The sequence below is a fragment of the Leptosomus discolor genome, chromosome 1, assembly GCF_034619465.1.
Source record: "Leptosomus discolor isolate bLepDis1 chromosome 1, bLepDis1.hap2, whole genome shotgun sequence".
Classification (NCBI taxonomy): Eukaryota; Metazoa; Chordata; class Aves; order Leptosomiformes; family Leptosomidae; genus Leptosomus; species Leptosomus discolor.
In genome coordinates this window covers 184,637,591-184,660,640 of record NC_141391.1, presented here as the reverse complement: position 1 = coordinate 184,660,640, position 23,050 = coordinate 184,637,591, and the positions used below count along the sequence as shown (strand labels likewise).

The following is a 23,050-nucleotide window of genomic DNA, read 5'->3' as shown; positions in this document are numbered from 1 at the left end:
GACCACCCTTCCCGAGTGCCGAACTTGATGCTTACAGTTCTTCTTCCAGGATCACTGAAAATGTTTGCAGTTATGCTCCAGATGCACGTAAACAAATGGTGAAATACAAAATAAGCAAGTGCAGGACTTAAATTGTGGACCCAAATGTATGGCTGCTTCACAGTGCTGCCTCTCCACCCTTCAGGTCCCCAGAGGTGCAGACTGATTAACACCTTCCTACAGGCCTGCAACATTGCGAAAATCAGTGATCATTTGTTTCACGTAGGGGGCATTAAAATGAGAACGAGAGGCAAATGAGGACATTCATCCCTCACCAGGATGGGCTTTGGACTTACAGCAAATATGTAAACACTGTGAACACATAGAAAATGTCATAAAGAATAAAATAATTAATAGCCACTCAGTGGGGGTTGCAGTGAAAAACACGTGATCATGTAATTAAAGCAGCCTTAATTGAGGCATTTCCTCATTTCAGGGTACTTAACTATGCCTCTTCAGTATTCCTTTCATACAGTGTTTTGTTGTACACATAACACAGCAAGTTACACCTCCAGCGTCTCACATCCAGTTCTCAATATTTGGCAGAGACAAAGATTGATGTGAATTGATACAGATTTCCAGAGAAGAAAGAACTGGTACGTCACACTCTGTTTGTATCCAGTTGCTAAAATATAAGTGAAAGAGATGTATCAGATTTGAAAATTTTTACAGAAGCAGTTATTCTTCTGGAGATTCAGTTGCAGTAAAACACCATCCGATTTTGGCAAGACTCACTCATTTACTACACTTATACAAGATCTAACACACTAAGTCTTGTCTCCCACTATGTGTACACTGCAAAAAAATGACATAATACAGGTTCCTTGCAGAATTTAATCTCTCATTTTCTTTAATGCTCAGACTCATTCTGTTTACTCATGTAGGGTTACAAATTGTGGACTCAGTAAGCCATTTTTTTTCCTCCCTGACCCCCACCCCCCCCTTTCCTGGAAAGTGCTCATAAATAAGTTATATGTTCACGAATTTAAAGATAACTTTTAATACTGTCTTTAAAGCAAATCCTTCAAATGCCTCCCCCTCAAAAAACCACCACACCTTTGCTCAGGATTACCTATTTATTTATTTTGGGTAAAACAAACATACAATGTTTCATTGAAACTGTGTTGCACTCCCTGCCAACACCTGTAGCCAGACTGTTGGTCTCTAACCATACACCGGGTATTTACATATGTACACGGCTGTACCGTCGGATGCCTGAATTGGGTGGCCTAACAACACATTAGGTCGCGAAGGCTGCTCAGCTGCCGCATTCAGGAGATTTAACATCCATGGTAAATTTTAGAGGGAAAGTATACACGAACCTGAACAATGCGTTTTATGGACCCAAGTGACTCCTGTGTTTATTGCAACATATACATTTGTAATAAATACAATCTCAGTGTTTTCTTACACATTTCTTCCATTTTTGTAAGCCTTACATTTTGTTGTAAAAGAATCTTTCCTTTGAGAATCGTTATACAGCTGTACAACGTTAACTCCTTGAAATGATGTAACATCAGTAATGAGAGAGGACTATATACATAAATCATGAATTCCAAACCTACATTATATACATTGTACTTACAGTATATACAGACATACAATCTATGTACATAGACTATCATAAATATTGAAAAATAGGTTTAGTTTTAATGGATTAATGTTTTATAAATAACATGTTACATTTATGACTGAAATATCATGGAAGACAGTAATGTCTAACTGAGGTGACTAAACAGTGGTTTAATACTGAAGCTGCTCTTTTAGGTGGTTTGTAATGTAGGCAACTCTTAAGCAGACAGGTTTGGAAAAAAAAATAAATTAAATAAATCATATGTTGGAAATCAACCCAGCCAAGTGGAACTCAACTGTTGCAGGTGGAGAGCCAGTCATCAAATCATAGAACACACAATGCAAAATCTGAAAATTGCTACATTCAGAGAGTTAAGTGACATGTATGATACATTATGAGGTGTCATCACAAGTGTCGTCCTCCTCTCTGGCTGCTGAGAAGGACTGTGTAGTAACTTCTCATTTACACCTTCTTCCTCTTCTATGGTTACTGAGAGAAAGGAGGCCATTTCTCCCTTCCTTCCTTTCTAAATGCTGGCAAGGGAAGTGCTTCATCCCTTGTGTGCTACAAATTGCTCAAAGGTAGAGAACATTTTAATCCTCTTCCACCTTCCTACATTTGCAGAGAGGAAGAAGAAAAGCTGCCGAAGTACTGAGGAGGCACGCGCCCGGCACGTCTGTGGAGATCGGGTAGCACGGGACAGTTCGCCACGGCTGCGGCAGAGAAGTGCCTACGGAGCGCTCGTCAGTGCCGACTCCAGGATTGTTAACTGCCAGTTGAGTACCACCGAACTAACGATACAAACAACACCAGGGGAATCCAGCTTCTCGGTACAGTTTTACACTAGACCTAGTGATCAGTACTTACAGTCATGCAGAAGTATCGACACAAAATACCTGCAAGGTTTTTTCACAGATTTTAAATGGCTGGGCAGAGATTGACATTATCTGTCAAGCAGTGACTGTCATTTAGATTTGTTCCCGATTGATTCTACAAGAGCAAAAAACAGTCTTGGGCGCTGTTTATACTTGTTCCCTCTGACACAACGACTGAGTGGAACTTTGTAAATCAGATTTTTAAAGCATCATGTCAGATGAAGACAGTTGACCGCGTTGCCATGATTATTTCATTAACAATCTCTATCTAGGCTTTTGTACCCAATATTGTTGCGTTTGAGAACCTCCTATAAGCCAAGTACGCTGTTATACAAGTGTTATTTCTCTTCAACCTGGGATAAGAATGAAAGAGTAAACATGCACTAGAAACAAAACAGCTAATCACAACCATACAGCACCTGTTTCATCAGCTAGCGAGCTAGGGCTTGTAAGAAGCTTACCTATTTCTGAAGCAAACAAGTATGAGATGACTATCCAGCCTACGAGGTTATCTTTAGTACTACTATACAGTATAAATTGGAAGAGGAATCCCAGTTGTGTATGCGAAGAGAGTTTGTACCAAGCATGAAATACTGGTGCAGTTATTTTGTGGATTTGACTCAGAAACAGAATAGTCAAGTAATTCAAAATCCAATAACGGATGAGTAATTTGAGAAATACTGTACAGTTTTTGAATATTATACAACTAGTAAACTACATTAGGACCTTTCTGTTTTCCTAGAGTGTTTCAAGATAGATTGGACAAAAAAAAAAAACCAATAAACATTGCTACAAGTGACAATGGACCTTATTAATAAAGAGAACTCCAGGAGGAAGTTTTATATTAATGGCATCATATGCTCCAGTGCCATTCAGTTTATATGTACAACAGGAAAAAAACAAAAACGCAAAAACCCCTAAACCCTGTTTTACTCAATTGCACTATTGAGTACCTCAAGAAGGGAAATGCCAATGCCAGCTTTACATTTTCTAGATCACTCATGTTTTCTCAAACATACCCATTCTAAAGGGTAGGGGTTTTTTTAAAGCTTGAAAATCTGGGTTTCCACATCATTTTTGGGAACTAAAGTAACTGTAGTTACTTAAAAGTAATCTGACAAATGACTTTCAGGATTATTTTCACTCCACTCCGAACTAACGGAATTTCATGGGAAGCATTTACAATTGAAGGATTTTGACTTGAATTGGTTCATCCTCTGTTTTGGTCATTAGAAGTATTTTTTAAAATAAAATTTCTTCTAATCATGCCTCTGCAGAAAGGCAAACTAGATTTAATTTAGGACACTGATTAAATATTTTTATGAGCTCTTCTATGTTATTCTTTCATCCTTTTTAGAAAAAATGTTTCTTAAAGTCAAAATAGTGCTTTTGAGGTCCATAAGAATTTTTGGTACAAAAAATAATAGTGTTTCTCTCTCTCATTGGTTATTTCAACATTTTACTGTAAATTAAAGAGTTATTTCTCACATCAAATGGTTCCATTAGGCACATTCAAGTAAAATAACAAAATACCCAAGTAACAATGACGAAAGCCAAACATGGCTTGATAAAAGTCTACAGAGAGTTCTGTCCATTCTCTGGAATGGAATAAAGTTGTCACTTCCTTCAGCCAGACACTCACGTGGTTTGACGTTAATATCCACTTCCATCATGCAGAATAGTTTCTTAAAGAGAGTTCAATATTCTACAATCAGAAGAACCATCAACAAAAGAATCTGCATTTTAAAGGAAGGCGAATAGCTCATTTTCACTCCCGGTAGGTCTCTGAGTGAACACTGGCATTTGAAGTGGAGTATTAGAGATTAAACCAGGACAGTTAATGGCCATCAGACGTGACATTCTGGGTCCAGTCTACAATAATCAGTGTCATACACCCAGTCATCACAAGTATACCACTAAGAAGGAAGAACACAGCCTGAAAAAAAAGAAAACATAGAAGTATTTCAGATTCTGCTACTACTCCCACAAAGTCGTGGCCATTTATGGCACAAGTGCCGTTGCTCATGGAGGACAACGCAAAAGAGACAAGAGATCACAGTAAAGAATAAGGAGCTAGGTATCTTTCTCATGCTTGGGGTCCTTTCTCAAATAAAAAAGTACATGTATTTTACAGCAGGCCTCACCCTCAACTGAAGGAAGTTAATGTAGCTGCTGATACCAGTCAGGCTGTGCCACTGCACTGACTTGATTCTGACTCAGCATGTCTAAGATTTGATTCTGAGTCAGTATGTCTAAGATCAGTCGGAGCACCCAGATCAGTCAGGCTGACCCAAACAATCGGTGGAGGCCAGCTTTTACGGGGTAAGTTACTTAAGTCAGTCTTGAAAGAAAATTTAAAGGAGAACCACACAACTTTTTTAGTCTAGCTCTTAAGGGTAATCTGTTGAAATCTGGTTCTTATCAGCAACAGAATGACCCAACTACTGTTGAGATTGGGGGCTGGGGGGTTAGAGACATCACTGAGGTGAACTGAGCCTTGTGATGGCTGTCTCCTCAGTTTTGAGCACCTATTCAGCTACCCGGTGCTAACTAAGACAGCATTCAACGCCAATTCACTGACTATTGTGAAGAAGGAAGGTAAAGTTCTTGCTCTGAATTAGTAAGCCAGTGTAACTATTACATATTTGTCTATACATACCCCAATCTTTTGCACTGACTTCATTGGTTCCTTCTTCACTAACTTGATATAGAAGGCAGAAGGAAGTATAAAGATCAGCATGGCAGCTGCAGATGCACCTGTATTGAAAAAGCATAGAAAAAAATACTCTTAAATAGGTAAATATAATTTAATTTGATCCAAACGGCATTTTCAGAGATGTGAAAGACTACTCAAACTGATGTGAAAATGCTTACCAATGAATCCAAAGATGTCTCGAATAGTAGGGACAAAGATAACAAGAATGTTGGTGAACACCAGAAGAGCAACTGTAATGGAACAGTGACGCCACCATCTAAACTCCTTCCCTGCCCACAACAGCTGGGTAATGGAACTGCGGATCTTTGGAAGAGAAGGGTGGGAGTGGAATAAAAAAAAAAGGGGACAGTTTAGTCTTCATTGTGGAAGTCAGTGATTGTCACCTGAATTGGACCTTCCTTCTGAAAGTATTTCAATATAATTGTCCTGAACACTTCACATTTGAATACAAGTTGAAAGACAAGAATTTTTTTTTTTTTTTAATATTTACTTCCTGCACTTCAGAGGCAGCTCTGTGTTTCTGGTCTGTTTCTCTTTACAGAGATTTAGATTTTTCAAAGCACAGTCACTAATGGAGAAAAACCAAGGAAAAACATCTGCCTTGAACAAAAATAAATCCCAGGGATTTTTGTAACATCTAAGGATGCTGCTCAACAACATACACCGAAATGGCCAGAATTCATGTTCACAATGTACATACAAAAACATACCGACTTTCGTAAGCTGATAATATAATAGTGCAAATACTTTTGTAAAGAGACAATCTGTTCCACCTCCCCAATTAAACCATACCAGGAAAACAATGTAACTGAACATATTTGTATCTACTGCTTTGTAAATGTTGCCTACTTATTTATTTGAATTAACAGTAGAGAGATATTTTCTCAAGCTTATTAGAATAAATTTCCTTTTTCAGTTAAGAGAAAAATTCTGTAAGTTAATAAAAGAGAGTTGCCAAATCGGTAAATATCTGCAGCAGGACAAGTGATGAAAATAAATACATTACTTACTGGGAAAATAACTACAGGCACAGTAAGGGTTACAGCCATAAGTACAGCGAGACGCACAATAAGAAGAAGAACATCAGCACCCAGATAAGCAGAGTAGGTATGAAGCAGTTCTGGTTCGACTTTTCCTACAGAGAAAACAGTGTTTTAATGGGATGTGGTTGCCATATTTCTCAAACAACCGCTTCTGCTCTAAACCCTAGGCGAATTTTACCATTACAGCACTATGAATTGAGAGCCTCAACAGCTGCTGTGAGCGTGTCTCCATTTACACAGGGGTAACTCGGAGGCACTGTATCTGTTTTAAGCATATTTTAATTCTGTGCCTTGTGCATAATTCTACTACTGATCTCCTTTTGGGTATGCAGTTATAAAAGCATTACAAACACCCCCAATAAACAGTGAATATTTAGAATTGATAGTAAATGTTTGCTTGTTCTAACTTAAAAATAATACTGTGGGTTTGCAGAACATAATTCATTTAAAAGAAAGCAGTGAAGGCGATATTCACCATAAAATGTCAGGTATCCAAAGAGAGCAGCCAATAAATACATGAGGAACATGGCAAAAAAAGATACATAGGACACATTCATCATTCTTTTACGGCTTCGGCTGTAAGAAAGAGAAACATAAACATGGTTAGCAAGGAGAACGTGCTGGTTTACACTACTTTTATTTCTTTAGTGAAATCACAGACACGTATCTAACATTTACCTCTTCAGTTCTTCATAGATAGGAAGAATTGCAGGATGGCAGACGAAAGAAAATGTTAGGATTGGGACAGCATAGACAGTCTGAAAAACAAAAGTCTTTCTTAATAACTCAGACATTAGAAATTCAGTTTTAAAAAATTCAACAGCAGATTTTTCAGTTTTGACTTAGGCATCAACTTAGTTTTTGATAATGACTAGCTCTTTGTTACAACTGAAACTTTGGCAAAAATTAAAACAAGTTCGTATTTTCTTAAACCCAGACCCTGAGGTACTGAATACTCTCAGATCTCACTGAAGTCCATGCTGAGCTGAATGCATTTGCATTCAGAACCATGTTCTGCATCTCATAGGCTTAAGCCACTATAGCCTGATCTTGGTATTGGCTATTACACAAACTTCTTCCCCATGCGTGGGGATTCACCACTGCAACTGGGAGCATTCATGAAAATCGAGACTTTGTGACTGGGAACTTGAAAGTCTATTCCAAACCCTGGCATACATTTCCCATTCACATGCCTTTACTATTTACTTCATCCTCTTCTGCAATCTACTTTTTAAAATGCTTTACTAACTTACTTGAGAAACGCTGTGCTGAAGAATGAGGGGTGCGTTTACTGCCACTCATCTCAGGCAGGCACCTCAGGCTCCTCTAATTTCTGTCTATGTGGAATGTGGAAACACCCAGTCTACAGGAGGTAAACAGTGCCTAACTCTAGTGGAACTGAAAGTCTTAGCACATCTCAAGTTTACCACTGGGCAATTACTTGAAGGAAAAATTACCTAATTTATCTGTTATGTATTTACACTCAGTTATTTTCAATTGACAGTCTGATTTTTAGTCAGTTACCTGTGAATTGAAGATGAAATATTTTGGCTTGCACACATCATCAATTGTGATGTTTTCATCTACCAAAGGTGCCAGTGTCACATTTATTAATGTCATGTTCATAATGTCACTGTCCATAGGACAAGGAATCTGAAACATCTTCCAAATTACCTAGAAATAAAGACATGATTTTATTGTTACTTTGACCAATGCAATATGCAAAACTTCTCAGAAACTGTGTTTAATTTCACTTTGAAATGCATTTTTACAAGCACTGGAAATCTACAAGATTATACTTACAACAATCAGAAAGAAGACCATGCAAAGTAAGGAAAAGCCACTGGTATAGCCCAAATATCCTGTGTTCAAGAAAGATAAAAAAAATCTAAGGTACAATAAACAGAAAGTTTCAAGTCCTAACATTACGACAAAATATATTCTGTCAGTGATCTCTTTAGATAAAACCCACACCAACAACTATGTGAACTGTTTATTAAATACCAAGAATGATTATAGGATTAATTCTAACAGAATGCACTATGACATAGCTTAGCCTTTTCCCTTCTGTTTTTATTGATTCACTTAATTTGTAGAAAGTAGTAACTTGAGAAAGCAATTCACATCAAGACTCTTAGTTAGTACAGTTCCACTACAGGATTCTCCGAACAAATAGCCCCTTAACTGAGTTATTCACATATATCGCTGAACTACAGCCATTTCAGAGAAATCATCTGGTATCAATATTCTGCTACTGCTTGGGATCTAAAATGATAAAGGTGACCTCTATTTACACTGCAAAGACAAATTTAGCTGCGCAGGGCTAGCATCCCTGATCTTTTGAGATTGTTCTAGGATAGCTAATAACAATATCCTACTATTTTGCTACTGAAATAGGTCAAATTTGGTGATAAGAACACAAACAGAAAGCTACTGCTGAGTCTTGTTCTAAAGCTGCCCTACCTATTGTCCTTTCATTTTCCACAAACACACGTGTAACTCAAGATACATGCCTTGATCTCCTTTTTAATTTTTATTTTTTTTAAAGTAGACTGACAGCAATTACCTGAACACTGATTAGTTCCAAGAGACAAGTTTGGAGACAGCTGTTAATTCACATTGTACTCCAAGACTCGAACATCATATCAACACATTTCCCCACAGTCTTTTCAATGCATTTTTTGCTTTGATTGTACTCTACCGCTTACCTAAATTTTTCAGTAAGGACAGCGGAAGAATGAGGATGACAGACACCATCAGCACTAAATAGTCACCGTTAAGATACCATTCTCTGTAGAAAAAAGGTAGTATTTGTAAGTAATCAAAGTATTTAAAAATTATGACATTTACAGTTTAGTCTTCACTATATCTTCTCCTACAACATATGGCTTCTTAAAAAAAAAAAATAGTAGTACCTGATGTCACAGAGGATTAGCATTCAACTTACTATATGGACCTAAAGCCCTACAATACCTTCTTATCTCACCCCAAACCTGCATTGTGCCTTTCCTTTAGTGTCCTTTTCTAAAATGAATATGCATCTGGAAGTCAGAAGACAGGAAAGTAAATGACTGGGGTCAGAAAAAAGAGTCAACTGGGATCAGTCGCAGAAAAAAAATAGCCATTTGCTTAAATGTTGGTTCCCAACTCTCCAGATGTATTAGAACATTGCAGTGCCCCAGCAGGGTGGTGATGCACTTTTAATGGAAATAAAATTCTGTTGGGTGCCCTGCGGGAAAGAAAAAGAGGTGAGGGCTGGAGTTAAGGCAGTAGCTCAAGCCCACTGGCTGAGAAAACTCCAACAAGCACTGGGAGTCTCTTGGAGGCACGTTTAGTCCCTTTTAGTAGGGAAATTATCACAAGAACCTCAGAAGTTTTTTTGCTTCAGATAATTTTTGCCATTTATTCCATAAGAAGCAGCAGCTATTTTTTGACAAAAGATTTTGGAGTGTTAGAAGATTAACATCTTCCTTTGAAACACAGAAAACCAAAGTCAGATCTGTGTAAATATAATGTCATTTCATTGATCTAACAAAAACTGATCTTGAGTATTTAATCGTGGCAGAGTAACTGCTTTCTTCATCTGTCCTACAGAATCATCCTATACGCTTTAAGCAATTAAAGTAACACTAAGCATTTATTCCCAAATATTAACACTTTATATCCTGTTATGGTATCATCTAACAGTATTTACTTTAAAATGGACTGTATACTATTTAGGTAAACAAAGAAAAATTAACACCCTAATTGGAAATTTGTGCATTCAAACTCAATTGCTGAATTATGAGCCTATATATGGTAGTGGAAATACGGAATAACTTTAACAGACTTGCTCTGGATTTATGTAGTAAATACAAAAACCATTTGGTCATCTCTTTCCCCAGTTTCATCTGGGATAAATAAATGTAAAACATGTATTTTAGAAAGTTCTGATGTGTAGGACATTAACATCATGTACCTTTTGTTGTCTTTCTTTAAAAACGTAGTAATCATATGGTAAATTTAAAAGAAATCACAGCACAGAGATTGCTTGCATTTGATACAGTCACAAGAATGTGCACTGTTACTATGCATGCCCCACACGGAGGCCATCAGACCAACGATTTGAACAGTTCTTCTGTGCTGAAGAGTAAAGAATGGGACTGCGCAGCATTAAAACACAGCTGAGTATTTTAAAAATTGCAAAATTAATCTGAATAATGGAGCTAGCATTTGTAATATTGTCTCAGAATTCCAGGTATCTTCTACAGTAAGCATTATTTTGGGACATTTAAACAGGTAAGTGCTTACATTTTAGGCACCAGGCTGCCAGAGTGGAATCCATGCCAATGGTAGCCACCCAGACTCCCCTAAGCAACGCATGGAGAGAGTCAGTTAAATGAGGTCCACAGTTGCCAGAGCACTGAGAAAAGATTGACTTTATATCACAGTACAGCTACCTAGTACCAGCCAACAAGAAAACACTTAAGATACAAATCTCAATTTCTTAATTTTGTCTGCCAGATTTGCAGTGCAGCAGCTGTATCCAGTGAGATTCACAGCCTTTAGCTTTCTGTCTTGAACTGCAACCAATTTTTAATTATTTTCTGAAGATGGGACAGTTAAAAATACTTGCCTCCAAGCCCCCTTGTAAGTATTGGCTACTCCAGGGATGGTCTTAAGAAGTGGAAAACAGGGACTTCAGCCAAATTCAGCCAAAGGAGGGAAATGAACCTTCCCAGCAAAGAATTTGTAAACATTACACCACTAAGTAAATGGGGTGGGTGCGTTCTTTGAGTACATTCAAAAAAAAAAAAAAAAAAAAAAAAAAAAGATGACTAGCATTGTTGTCATGACAGTATCTATCAGCAAGCTGTATGAACACCACCACATGGCTTGAACCCCTCGGGGAACACAGGCAGAAAAATGCCTACCTTCTGAACTCAGGCTTAGGTGTAAGTTGGAGTCTTGAGCTGCTCAGCCCTCTCAAGACTGGGACACTTCAGGACAAGGCACAGAAGTACAACTCTGAAGAGTGAGATTTATAGCACTTAACTCTATCCATCTGAAGTCAGGCATCTTGTTTTAGTTAGCTGTTTTTACACACCCTCTCAATACAAACTGATATGATAAATTGCTCTTTGGAGATGCCCAAAACAGGCGTCTAACCAGGTGTATTGAACTGACCACTACAGAGGATCGCCTTTCTCCACACCAGAGTAAGGATGAGCTCAAAATCTAACTTTCAGACAGTATGGTTAGGTAAGATGAACCCTACCCAAGGCACCCACTTTTAAAGCCAAGCCACTATGGAGTCAAGGTGTCTCCAGGGCTAAACGGCAACGCGTCCACCATTTCAGTCTTAAGCATATAAACTCTATATACGTTTTAGTTCCATGTTTAGTCCCCATGTCCTTTTGAGAGCTGTTCCTCAAGACATTCATTACATAACTGCACCTTCATCTTACGTTTAATCACTTCCCACAATATTAACACTAAAAAACCAAAATAACCAGTCTAAACCAGTTAGAATGCAATATGAGAGAAAAAAAAAAACGAACAAACAAAAAACCAGCCATAACCACATTCACCTTTCCTCATCGGGAGTATGTACTGACTGGTACATACATTAACACTTACCTGATGTTCTTTAGAGAACAGCTTTCTGTAATATGATGCAATACCTGTATTTTTCTACCCTTTTCCCAGGACAGGCTGGATCTAAATGAAGTGGAGCACTCAGGGGAAGGGCAAACTTACTGTATCTCTGTCTGAGTAAGAAGCTACCCTACGGTGTACCGAACGTGGTCTTCATATAAAAATATATACAGTCTCCGTATTTGTTTCTCCTAAGAGTTTCTCTGATGAGGAGTTCTAACACCTACCCTGTGGTCTCTTCGATGTTCATAAATGTCTTGATGACCAATGGTAACTCATATTTCACTATGAAGAGGTAGCTTGACATAGCTGTAGGTGAATAACATCATAGATCATTACAAATATAGAATATGCCACAAGATGCAAGAATCACATAACATGTTTCATAACTTCACTTGAACACAAGCAGTTAATGAACACATGTTGTGTGAAGAAAAAAAAAAATCTCCAAGAATAAGTAGGGAACAATAACTACTGATGGTACAGGCATTTTAAGATCTTGTCCTCACCTCCAATGTTCTGCATTGTAATCGATCCAGAAGCAGCAAGTTTTCCAGCCATACCAAATGCCTTCATTCCCAACTGTTCATACAATAATGATCCTAAAAGAAAACAAAAGAATCCATTGGAAGGGTGCATTTCACAAAGATCCCATATGAAACAAATACCATATGTTTGTAAAATAGTAATTTGCCATACCTCCTTCATTGGCAGTCTTCAAAAGGAGATGCACCGAATACAAAGAAAATATTGACACAAACAGCAGGAGTATCCTGGGGGAGGAAAAACATGCAAATTTTTATTAGCCGTAAATGCCTTATTGTAACCTTATTAAATAAAGGCAGATCAAACATAAAAATTAATCATATTAAAATATTATCTGGGAAACATCTGTAGATTCTAAGGCCAGCTAAAAGCGTTCTGAAAACACAATTAATGTCTAGTTTAGAAAGGATTTGATACTAAAATGCATTTCTGAGGCATACAGAGAAATTCTAGTGTAGGCTGAAACAACACTATATATCCAGTGTAAAGTGGCATAAGCATCAAATGTCAGGCCATTATAGTTGGCTACATTTGACTTAAGTAACTTCATGAAGAACCAATGGGAATGGTTTTGTATCACTGTAAGAAACTGTATTTCTCCTGTCTTCCTATCCTTGTTCAGAGTGTCATGCATCTATTGAACACCCAGTTGTGACTAACTGTAGCTAAAGTGAAGATCATCTCTTGGTCTTAAACAAATCGGCTTTTCAGCTTAAACCTGTGTTATGTCTTTTTTTAACGTAAAGATGAAACTGCAAAAGCCTTAAAGAACTGACTGAAAATTCAGACGTATTGAGAGTTGTGTCTTTAAATGGAAATATATATTTATTGTCATTAAAAAAAAAGAATGCTTTATTTGCTCAAAAGTTACTCTTCGTATGTGCTTACATGGGAATTGCTAGCAGCTTGTTTATCTTCCCCACAGCTTTTACAGGCAATGTATATTATTTCCAGAAGCACACTGGCAACATCTAAAATTCGGATGTCTCAACAACATATCTCTCCCACAACAAATGCAATTCCTCGAGTGGCACACTAGGGGGGACTTCTCAACTGCTGAGGAACACAGTGGAAAATTACAACACATTCAAAAAAACCCTGACCTTTCTTATACCAATACAAGCATTTTGCTTTATAGGAAACCTAAGAATCAGCACATCTGCTCAAAAACGGCAAGCTCCATTTAGAGTTCCCAGACTACTCTTTACATTTCCTTTCACGTCATTTTTAATGTTGGCGAAATTAGTAAACACAGCACAAAGAACTGGAAACAAGAAGATCCGAAAAAAGCTTTGCAAATCTGTACAAGGAATCCAGGAAACTCGTGTTACTGTGCCAATTCAACACCAACACACGTGCACAAATAAACCTGTATTTCTGACAGGTAGAGATTAACCAGGATTTAATTCAGCCATCAACTAGAAACAGCACAGCAAGATGTGCAAGGGTTACATTTAATTAAAACAGCACAGATCATGGACCCCTCAGTCCTAACCTCGAACGGTCACCTACAGCGTTGACAAGATCAGTCTGCAAACTCATCTTGAAGATCACTCGGTTTCTGGCCTCCAGACTGTATCATTCATTTATTTAGTGCTGACACAAGTGACAAGTCACAGCACTGACACAAGCGACTCCACACAGTCTTTGAAGAATTTACTGCCTTAATCAACTGCATCTGGATCTGAATCTGTAACCAAGTTATTAAAGGATGCCTGCAATGCCCTCGGTGTCATCACAAATCCTCAGTATCATCAGCGACCGACTGCTTTCCTGCCTTGGAACTCTACAAACTACACTGAGTTTTGAAAGGTAACAAGCTAGTTTATCTTTGAATCACTACTAATGTAAATAGATCTGAATGCAGTATCTGGAAATGAAAGCTTTCTAAACAACCTCAGCATCCAATTGTTAAATTGACAGTTTTGAACGTTTTTTTTTTTCTTCAGAAAAAAGGACCCCTATTATATGCAAATTGTACAAATATCTAATCTTAAATTCTTTTTTTCCCCTCTCCTCAGAGACGTTCTAACGTGCATTATGCTGATTATATGTGCTGCAGAACATATTTAGAGCATGAAACTGACGTGCAGAGAGATGAAGTATCCACCTCTTCTGAATTCATGTTGCTGAGTTCTTCATTCAGTTTAGCATCATGTAAGTAAGTGAAAGCCTTAGCTCATCCTATATTTAAAATATAAATCTCTATAGATCAAAACTACACATTGGTAGTTTCCTCAGGAGACTTGAACATCACCCTCACATACTGTGAAATGTCTGGAAGTAAATGTGACCTACAACTTTCTGGAAATCTGGCAACAGAGTAAGGCAAATTTTGAACTCAACGTTAGTCTTCACTTCTTCTTGAACATTCAGCACATTTATCTATTTCAAGGAGAAAAATACAAAGTTCCTTTAAACATATCCATGGATTCCCATTCACACTCAGTCACTAATATTACATGTTGTGTGAGCTGAACTGCCTCCAACATATGAAAAATGTATGTTCCCAAGACATTCAGAAACACTGTGCATAACTGTGTCCTCATGTCACTTCTACATTACTACAGTCTTGTCTTCTACCTGAAAGCTCTTCCCAATACAGACCTACCAATAAAGATATGCTGGTTACTTCACATCCCTCCCTTGCAGGGAGACAGAAATTTTTGTAGGTGTAGCTTAAACCAGTTCCCTGAATTGAGTAAAAGCATAGCAATAAAAAGGATTTCTTTATTGGTGCAAGTACATTGTACCTCTACAGGCACAACTATGCCAGCTGAGGAAATGGAGACCACGTCTCTGATTGGGGGGACACAGAAATTTTTAGCAGTAGACACGGAGAGGCTTGCAAGATGCAAATAAAATAATCCTCTTCTGCCTACATTCTTCTTCTAACTCTCTACAGCCTGATCCCGTACTTTTTGTGCAATTGTGAATTCCACTAAGTGAAAAGTTTCTGTTGTCATTCATTTCAGTCAGTGAACTCTGAAGAAAAGAGCTAATATGGACTTCAGTCTGTTAAGTAGCACTTCCCTTTTCCACTTGGATGATGGAATTTTCCAGGGAAGCCTATCAGGTATGCATGGAGAAACTACAGCTAAGTAAAGGAAAATTCACTGTAAAATGTTTTGTGGACTGCACAACTGGCAATGAGTCTGTTTAGTTTTTGCAAGTCCTTCTGAAGGTACCACAAGCTCTCAATTTAGAACAAGCCATAAATCTTAAAATGCAATTCTGCACCTACGGCAATGACTGGGTGTTTTGTAAAGGTCATATTCTTACATCAGTATGTTTCCATTATTAATTACAGAGCAGCAAGATTTTTTTTTGATGAACCAAAAGATACTTACACAAAAAGAGCAATTCCAGTGTTAGCCATGGCATAAGAAAGACCAAGGATGCCACTACCCACAATAGCATTGCTCAGATTAAATACTGACATTCCAAAGGAAGTAGTACCCGGATGCTGAGAAAAGGGAGATAGGTCATAATTAATAGAAAGTTATTATTTATTTCAGCATTAAAACAAACATAAAGTTGGCAAGAAAGCTTCTAAAGATTGCTGTTATGTACTTACATACTGAGTTTCATATTTCTTCTTTCCAAGATTGGAGTCGAGCAAGAAATTCTGATTTTCTGGATCTATATCCGCATAGTGGCTGTAGAAAACATCGCAGCGTTAGTGACCATCGCGGGCGACCCGCACATCCACCTCCCGTTCAGCACTACCGGCCCTCTTCCCAGGCAAAGGGGAAAACCCACGGCATGACCCCAAAAGAACCGCCCCCCTCCCCGCCATTCAGCCCGGTACACAAAGCATCGCGCGCGTTGACGTCCGCAGCCGTTTCCGCGTTTCTGTAACGCGTGTCAACACGCGACGCCCCCCGACCCGCGGCGACGTTTCCAGTCGGTGCCGAAGCCGCCCGCGGCCGCCCGCCCGCCCGCCCCGGGGCGGCGGAGCCCCCCCCTCACCTCTTCATAGCGGCCGGCTTGGTGGGGTAGGGGTAGCTGAAGTCGTTGCTGTTGGAGCTGTAGCTGCTGCTGTCCTCGTCGGGGGAGATGTTGAACTTGCCCATCTCGGCGCTGCTCATGGCGGCGGCGGTGCCGGGGGTCGGTGCCGGGGGTCGCTCTTTTGTCCTTGGCGGCGGGGCTCGCCGCGCCTGCGGGGGTGGGGGAGGCGACGTCAGTGCCGCAGCGGGCGCCACGGCCCGTCACGTGGCCAGCGCGCGCCCGCGGCTCGACAGCCCCCGCCCGCCACCGAGTGGAAAAGTACCAGGCGGGCGCGCGGGGCGGGGGGCGCGCGGGGAGAAGGGGGGGGGAGGCGGGGGGGCGCGCGCAGACAAAGGTGAGCCCCGCGCCGGGGCGGGGCCGCCGCCGCCCGACCCGCGCCGCTGGTACCTGCCGAGGTGGCGGCACCGCCGCACCGCGCTACTCCCCCCCCCCCCCCCCCCCCCCGCGACGGCTGAGACTGATGCAACACCGATGGGCGATTGTCACATTGGTTGCCGTCCCGCGCGTCCGTGTTTACCACCCCCCCCTCCGCCGGGTATCCCGGCGCTTTCAATGGGAAAACGCGAATCGGTCGCGGGACTGCACCGCACCGCAGTCGCTTGGGGTTGTTACACCGTTGTGGGATGCGGCAGCGGCGCGTCCCGGCAGAGCCCGGCGGGGTCCCGGGGGCTGCCGCCAGACAAAGGCGCCAAGGACCAGCCGCGCCGCCTCCGAAAACTCGCCCCGTTCCTCCGGGCGGCCGCGTAACGGCCGGCGCCCGCCGCCGCGCCGTACCTTCTCGGCAAGAGCTTGAACGCGGGGTTTCCTGCCGAAGCCTCGGGACGAGGAGATGCTCCTCTCGCTGCTGCTGCTGCTTGCCCGGGAAAAAAACCGTCAGCTGTAAAGCGTCAGCGAAAACAAAACCCTAAATAAATACGGGTAGAAACAAAAAATCGCTGAAAAAAAGCCAGCGGTATAAAAGGGAAAGAAAGATATCGTGTCCCCCGTGCTCTGTCGGCGTCGCTCTGGATCTGACGGCCCCCTCGGGGCGCCGCCACTCTTCAGGCAGGAATGCGGGCGCGTCATCGCGAAAGGATGGGAGGGGCGCGGCGCTCGCCCGCCGCCGCACCGCCCCCCGCCCGCCCTGCCCGACTGACCCCCTGTCGCCGCCCGAGCCGGGGCGGGGGGCATCGGCGGGTTGGGGCGAGCCCGAGGGAGGGGTGGGAGCCGGTCACCGGCGTGTGCCCAGCAGGGGGTCGTGAGCGGGGCCCCCGGCGGCCGTTGCGCCGAGCAGCTCTGCCGTGTTTACAAGCGGGGGCGATGCCGTTTCACAGCGGAGACGGGGCGCTGCGGTGCTTGTCGAGAGCGCCCTGCCTGAACGGTGCTTCCACCTGCCCGGTGCGGCATCTGCAGCGCGACTGCGGCACCGGGTAGGGGCTCACCGAGGAGGCTTCCTCCCCGTTTCCACCCTGTGCCGCCTCCGGCGGGCTCCAGCCCTGGCGCCTCCCGGTAGCGCGGTGCGAGGCTTGAGGTGCCACCGGCCCGTAGCCGCTCGCTGCGGTCACTCGCTATTTTCGGTACACGAGCAAGCAGCGATGCACATCCCAGCCCGGATCCCGGGGGCAGCCGAAAGCTGCTCCGAGATTTTCCTCCGGGAAGTGATCCGGAACGACGGCCTCCCCCTAGCGATGCGCTGCAGGATAGACCCCGCTTTAGGGAAGAGGGGAGGGGGGGGGAGCAACATCCTGCTTCCTTTTCCGCAGGTAATCACAAACTTTTGAGGGCTTTGCCGCTCCATCCCCCGGGGAAGGGGGCAGCGGGGCTTTACTGTGCGCCCCGGCCCCTCACACACACGGAGCGAGGCGGCTCGGCTCGGGCAGCCGGGGACCGCTTGGCCGCTGTTCTCCTTGAGGCGGGGGGGTTCCGAGTCACGCCCCGCGTCGCGCTGTCCCCGCGACAGCCGCACACTCCCACGCGAGCCTCGAGTACGGAGGACGCCCGGCCACCGAGCGGTTGGGTCCCGCTGTACCACCTCCCTCCCTCCTCTGCGGCATGGAGGACTCGTGGGAGGCGCGAGGGGCGGCTGGCGGCGCAGTCTGGCCGCCCGTCCCGGGCTCGGGGCGGCCGTAGGGACGCGGGAGCGGCTCGCACCCTCGAGGGGCAGCCAACCCCCGCCCAGCTGCCCGCGCCTCGGGCCCCGCTGCAGCGCAGGCGGCCCCTGAGCTCTGCCCGGGGCGGGGACACGGGGACACGGACGGACACACACGAGGTTTTCCTTAGGCGACACCGCGCGGGAGGACCCGGCCCGCACCCCTGGGGCAGGCGGGAACCGGCCCGGCGGCGGGAGGCGGAGGCGACCCGACCGTTACCGCCGCAGAACCTTCTGGAGCCGCCCCTCCAGCCGGGCTGGGGTGGGGGTGGGGGGGGTGGGGGCGGGGCGAGGCGAGGGCACGCGCAGGAGATGCGGAGCCGAAAATTTTCCATCACTGCAGTTCTCCCCCGCCCCCATTCATTCGCACGTGACGTCAGCTCCCCCCCCCCGTCCCCGCAGCCCGGCCCGGTGTGTGAGGCGGCGGGGGGCGGGGCCGGGTGCGCTGCGGCGCCTTCCCGCGCGGCCCCGGGGCTGAGAGGGGCAGCGGCAGCGGCGGCGGTCGCGGCGGCGTCGAACCCGCTTCCGCGGGAGGCCGGTGCTGCGCGGCCCGCGCCGCCCGGCCCGGAGCGGCCCCCAACACGGCGCCGGGTCAGGCCCGGGAGGCCGCTGGGTTTCTCCCGCGCTGCTCCTGGTCGCGGCCGGGCGGGCGGTGCCGGTCCCGAACCCCCGGCGCTGTGTCCTGGGGCAGAGGGGCGGGGGGGGGGAGTTGGTCGGGGACAGCCGTCCCGTAGCGGCGTTTGAAGTCACCCCGGCGCTCAGGGCGTTTTGGGGCCGAGCTCTCCCCCGTGCTGAGCACCTGCCGGCTCAGGGCGCCCCGGGGCCGCGCTTCCCCCGCTTGCAGGCGAGGCAAAGCCCAACCCCGGGTGCTTGTGACCGTGAGGTCGTTTGAAGCTGCCCCGAGAGCGCCTGTAGCCGGCATTTTCGGTCCTCCCGAAAATCTGGCTGCTTAACGGGCAAGTTGCAAAGGCTACGGCAATCTGAGGGGTTAAATGCTGCGCCCTTCCGCTTTAAAGTGCAATCCCAAGGACAGGTAAACCGGCGTTACCGGGGCAGGCAGGTCATGCACCCTTTTGAATGGGAACGGTGGCTGCCCGGTGCATTTTCCAGTCAATCCCATTCTTCGGGTGTCAGCAGTTCTGTGAAATCACCGATTACACGAGAGAGGTCAAGGTGACCCGTTTGTTGTGGGTTGTGCGAGCAGAACAACCAATATTATGACGTCGCCCTCACGTTTTTAGGACCGTAGTGTCCTTTTCAAGGCAAGCACACGGATTTGGTGTGTGGTAAAGCGTCCCATGCACATCTGGTAAATACAGAAGCCGTCGTCATAGATGCAATCTGTTTGCCATGAAGAGTACTGCTTTTAAAAAAGTTATAGCAAAATAAAAGTTTTACTGTACGAGTGCTTGCATTTTTTTTTTTTTTTTTTTTTTTTTTAACTAGAGCTGCCCTCTTTACATGGAAAAAGATGGTTAGGCTTTGTTGTTCATTTATGAGAAGAAAAATTGTTACATTCAGGAAGAAAAGTTGCTGTTTATCTCATGGCCCCACTATTGGAAGGTTCGCTGTGCAACATGCGAGTGCGATCTGCGCTGCTCCAGAATACTGAGTCTTTAAAATCTTTACCCATGTAGCCTGTTTGATGGTTCAAATGGTCTGCTTTTTCAAGTGGTTTTAAGTAATGCCTCACTGATTGAATTATAATTTTCCTGACTTTGTAATTGCCAAGAATGTCCTTGGCAAAACATACACACAATGTGTTTCATCCAATTTTGAAATGTATTTTGTAATCAGAATAATAAAAGCTAATATTCATCAGTTCCTCCCACCATAGTTTCAATGATGGGCTTTCATTGTTTTGCTTTTTTCTCCCTTTTTTTCAGTGGTCTTATGTTCTTCCTTCCTTCCTTCCTTCCCTTTCTTTTCATCCATCTCATCCCTCAGTCACCCTTGTCTTTATAACTTCTATTTGTTTGGCTTTTATTTTGTTCTTTTGTGTGCTTCTACTCATTGCAAGCTTCCTCACAAGGGCTGAACCTTTAGGACGGATAAGAATGAACTTTTTTTTTTTTTTTTTTTTTTTTTTTAATATCTGGAGATTCTGTTTCTACTTTATGTATTCATAAGATAACCCAGCACGATTCTGGAGACCAAAGATTTTTTTTAAATACTGAAAGCTAGGTTTCTGTCTTCTCTTTAATACACAGCCATGGGTGATGTGTCTTAGGTCTCCCTTGCTGAAACACCGTATAGTCATTTAGGGGATGATGCTTTACACTTTCAAAACAAAGCAAAACCGGGCAAACAAAAATATGGTATGTTATTGTGGGGATGTTTTAAAAGAAACTGTAAGTTAGTCGTTAGCTAGGTGCTGTACAAATTGAGCTGTCTTCAGTTACACCGGTGGAAACGAGCTAGAGTTTTCCCTTTATTATACAGGAAGGTAGCGGGGTTTTTGTAGCTGAAGAGCGGTCTGCTGCGCACTGTTGATGTCCATCTGCAGCTGAGTCCATACAAAAGGTTCACCCCTTGCTATAACGCGGCCTACCAGTTCTCAGCCTGCGAACAGTTTCTTTTAAAATTGATTAGTTGTTTTTATGTTTAGAAAAAGAAGCCGTAGCTGGCGAGTGCCTGTGTTTTTTTCTCGGGTCATGTTTTAGCAAATAAAAAGCCTTTATAATTTTTTTTTTTTTTTCTTATTTCATGCTATTTTTTTCCAACACGTAAAGGCGAACCTTGTGGAGTACTGTAAAAGACGTAGCACGTGCCCAGCAGAGTCATTCATGTTTGTGGTAAATATCGAAAATTTATGCGTACAGCAGTGCCGTAAAAGTCAAGTCCATCCACATGGTTTTTAGATGATACTTCCTAAATTGCCCAAAGGATATCTAATGAAATATGTAACATGTTATGTCAAAGTAATCTGTACTAATAGCTACATAGCATTCATTTTGCCTGTGCCTAGCATGAATAATAGAAAAATCCCAACAGAACGAGGATCTGCATTGGGTGAAACCCTCGGTACTGCTGAGACTCTGGGGAAGGATGGTAATGCAGGGTAGTGACAGAGACCTGAGAGCTATGTTGAGCCCCGAATGAAGCATCCGCGCTGTCACCTCCTCTACATGACAGGCGCAGTCTGTCACGAGGAAGAGCTGGAAGTGTGGGTGAGTGGGGAAAACGAGGATTCACAGTTTTGCTGTGTGGACTCAGTGGTCCACAAAGATGCAGGCGGGGCTGAGGATTCCACCGTCCTTCCCACCGGTTTGGTTCATTATTCTTACCTCACGTGGGCTGCCTGTGGCGTGCAATTAATGAAATTATAGGTTCTGACTACATGCTTTCTCAAACAAAACTTCCACTGAAGCCAAGCGGTATTACGAGTGTGTAAGGAATGCAGGATTGCATATCCTGCCTCTTGGGCTTTATGATGGTGAGTCGGAGTTACATATTAAACTCGGTTTAAGCCTTAATTTTTTCCCTCTGTGTTTATCCCAGTCTAGTTTCAGTTTTGCAATAGGAAAACAACAAAATCACTATGTTAAGAACATAAGCAGCAGCATTCTTTTAAAAAATAGTACATTTGCTATAATTATGACTTGGATTTAAGTCAAAAATGGGGAGAGGTTCCGAGTTTGAGTTTTAAAGCCATGTGATTATGCTGTTATACTGCAATAAACTCAAAACAGTGGGTGCTGCGTGAGATAGATATATAGTACTAGTCATCTGCAAGAAGTTGTCAGCCTTAAATGGACATTGCCAGCTGCTATAAAAATAATTTTACTCTATACTTTTAACTCTGTAACATTTTTAGGGGTTTTAAAAATAGCCTTTCTCCATTAATCTTGATTCATCTTTTCCACTCAGCAAACCCCGATTCTTTTTTTTCCTGTGTGAAATTAACATAACTTTTTTTTTTACCTTTTTTTTTTTTTTTTTTTTTTTGGTATAGTACCAATCTAGAAAATCTTTGGGAATGTTACTTGTTAATTAACTGAAACGCTGTCATTTTCTATAAGCCATCCCCCATATTTTTGTTTAGATCCTTGCGGCACTAAGAGCTACTATTTTTGTTCTTTTAGCATTTGCTCATGGTAGACAGTACAATTGAAGGTATACATTTGGATTCCCAGAGATGTTATTGCTGTAATTACAGCAGTCTGTACATCAGCATCACTTATTATGTCAGCAGATCTTTGCGGGTATTTTTTGTCAACTAAATAATGCTTCACATCTTGGAAAAGTCACTTGCATTTTTGTGGCTCCCTTAAAAATAGTGTAAGTTTAAGAAGTTAGACAGAGTTCTCTAGGCAAGGCTCTATGCAAGAGCCATGTTTGGAAGGGAACTGTTAGAGTTTACCAGTTAAAGTGTGGATGCACTGATGGGGCAAAAAAGGGCAGACTAGGGCAGGAGGTCAACAAGCACTATACTTTGATGGAAAACAGAACCTCAGTGAACCAGCAAGATCAGCTCCTCAC

General features: G+C 43.2%; 1 protein-coding gene across 1 annotated transcript; it reads right to left on the bottom strand.

Annotated features, from left to right (window-relative positions):
• Positions 1-1,373: 1,373 nt before the first annotated feature.
• Positions 1,374-17,433, bottom strand: SLC38A2 (solute carrier family 38 member 2). Its single transcript, XM_086480377.1, has 16 exons — positions 17,215-17,433; positions 16,402-16,589; positions 16,007-16,088; positions 15,780-15,895; positions 12,583-12,656; positions 12,393-12,485; positions 12,111-12,192; positions 8,955-9,037; positions 8,050-8,108; positions 7,771-7,920; positions 6,925-7,004; positions 6,722-6,822; positions 6,214-6,338; positions 5,362-5,506; positions 5,147-5,244; positions 1,374-4,423 (listed from the first exon to the last, which is right to left on the bottom strand). Exons 2-16 carry the CDS (start codon positions 16,518-16,520, stop codon positions 4,325-4,327), a joined length of 1,506 nt encoding a protein of 501 aa, XP_086336503.1. The 5' UTR covers positions 16,521-16,589; positions 17,215-17,433; the 3' UTR covers positions 1,374-4,324.
• Between the last annotated feature and the right edge of the window lie 5,617 nt (positions 17,434-23,050).

Excerpts from the sequence above, each read along its gene's own strand:
- SLC38A2 (XM_086480377.1), bottom strand. The coding sequence starts at position 16,520 with ATGAGCAGCGCCGAGATGGGCAAGTTCAACATCTCCCCCGACGAGGAC. Across the intron at positions 9,038-12,110 it reads AACATCGAAGAGACCACAGG|AGAATGGTATCTTAACGGTG; the intron begins GTAGGTGTTAGA and ends TTTTTTCTACAG. Across the intron at positions 6,823-6,924 it reads ATCTATGAAGAACTGAAGAG|CCGAAGCCGTAAAAGAATGA; the intron begins GTAAATGTTAGA and ends TCTTTCTTACAG.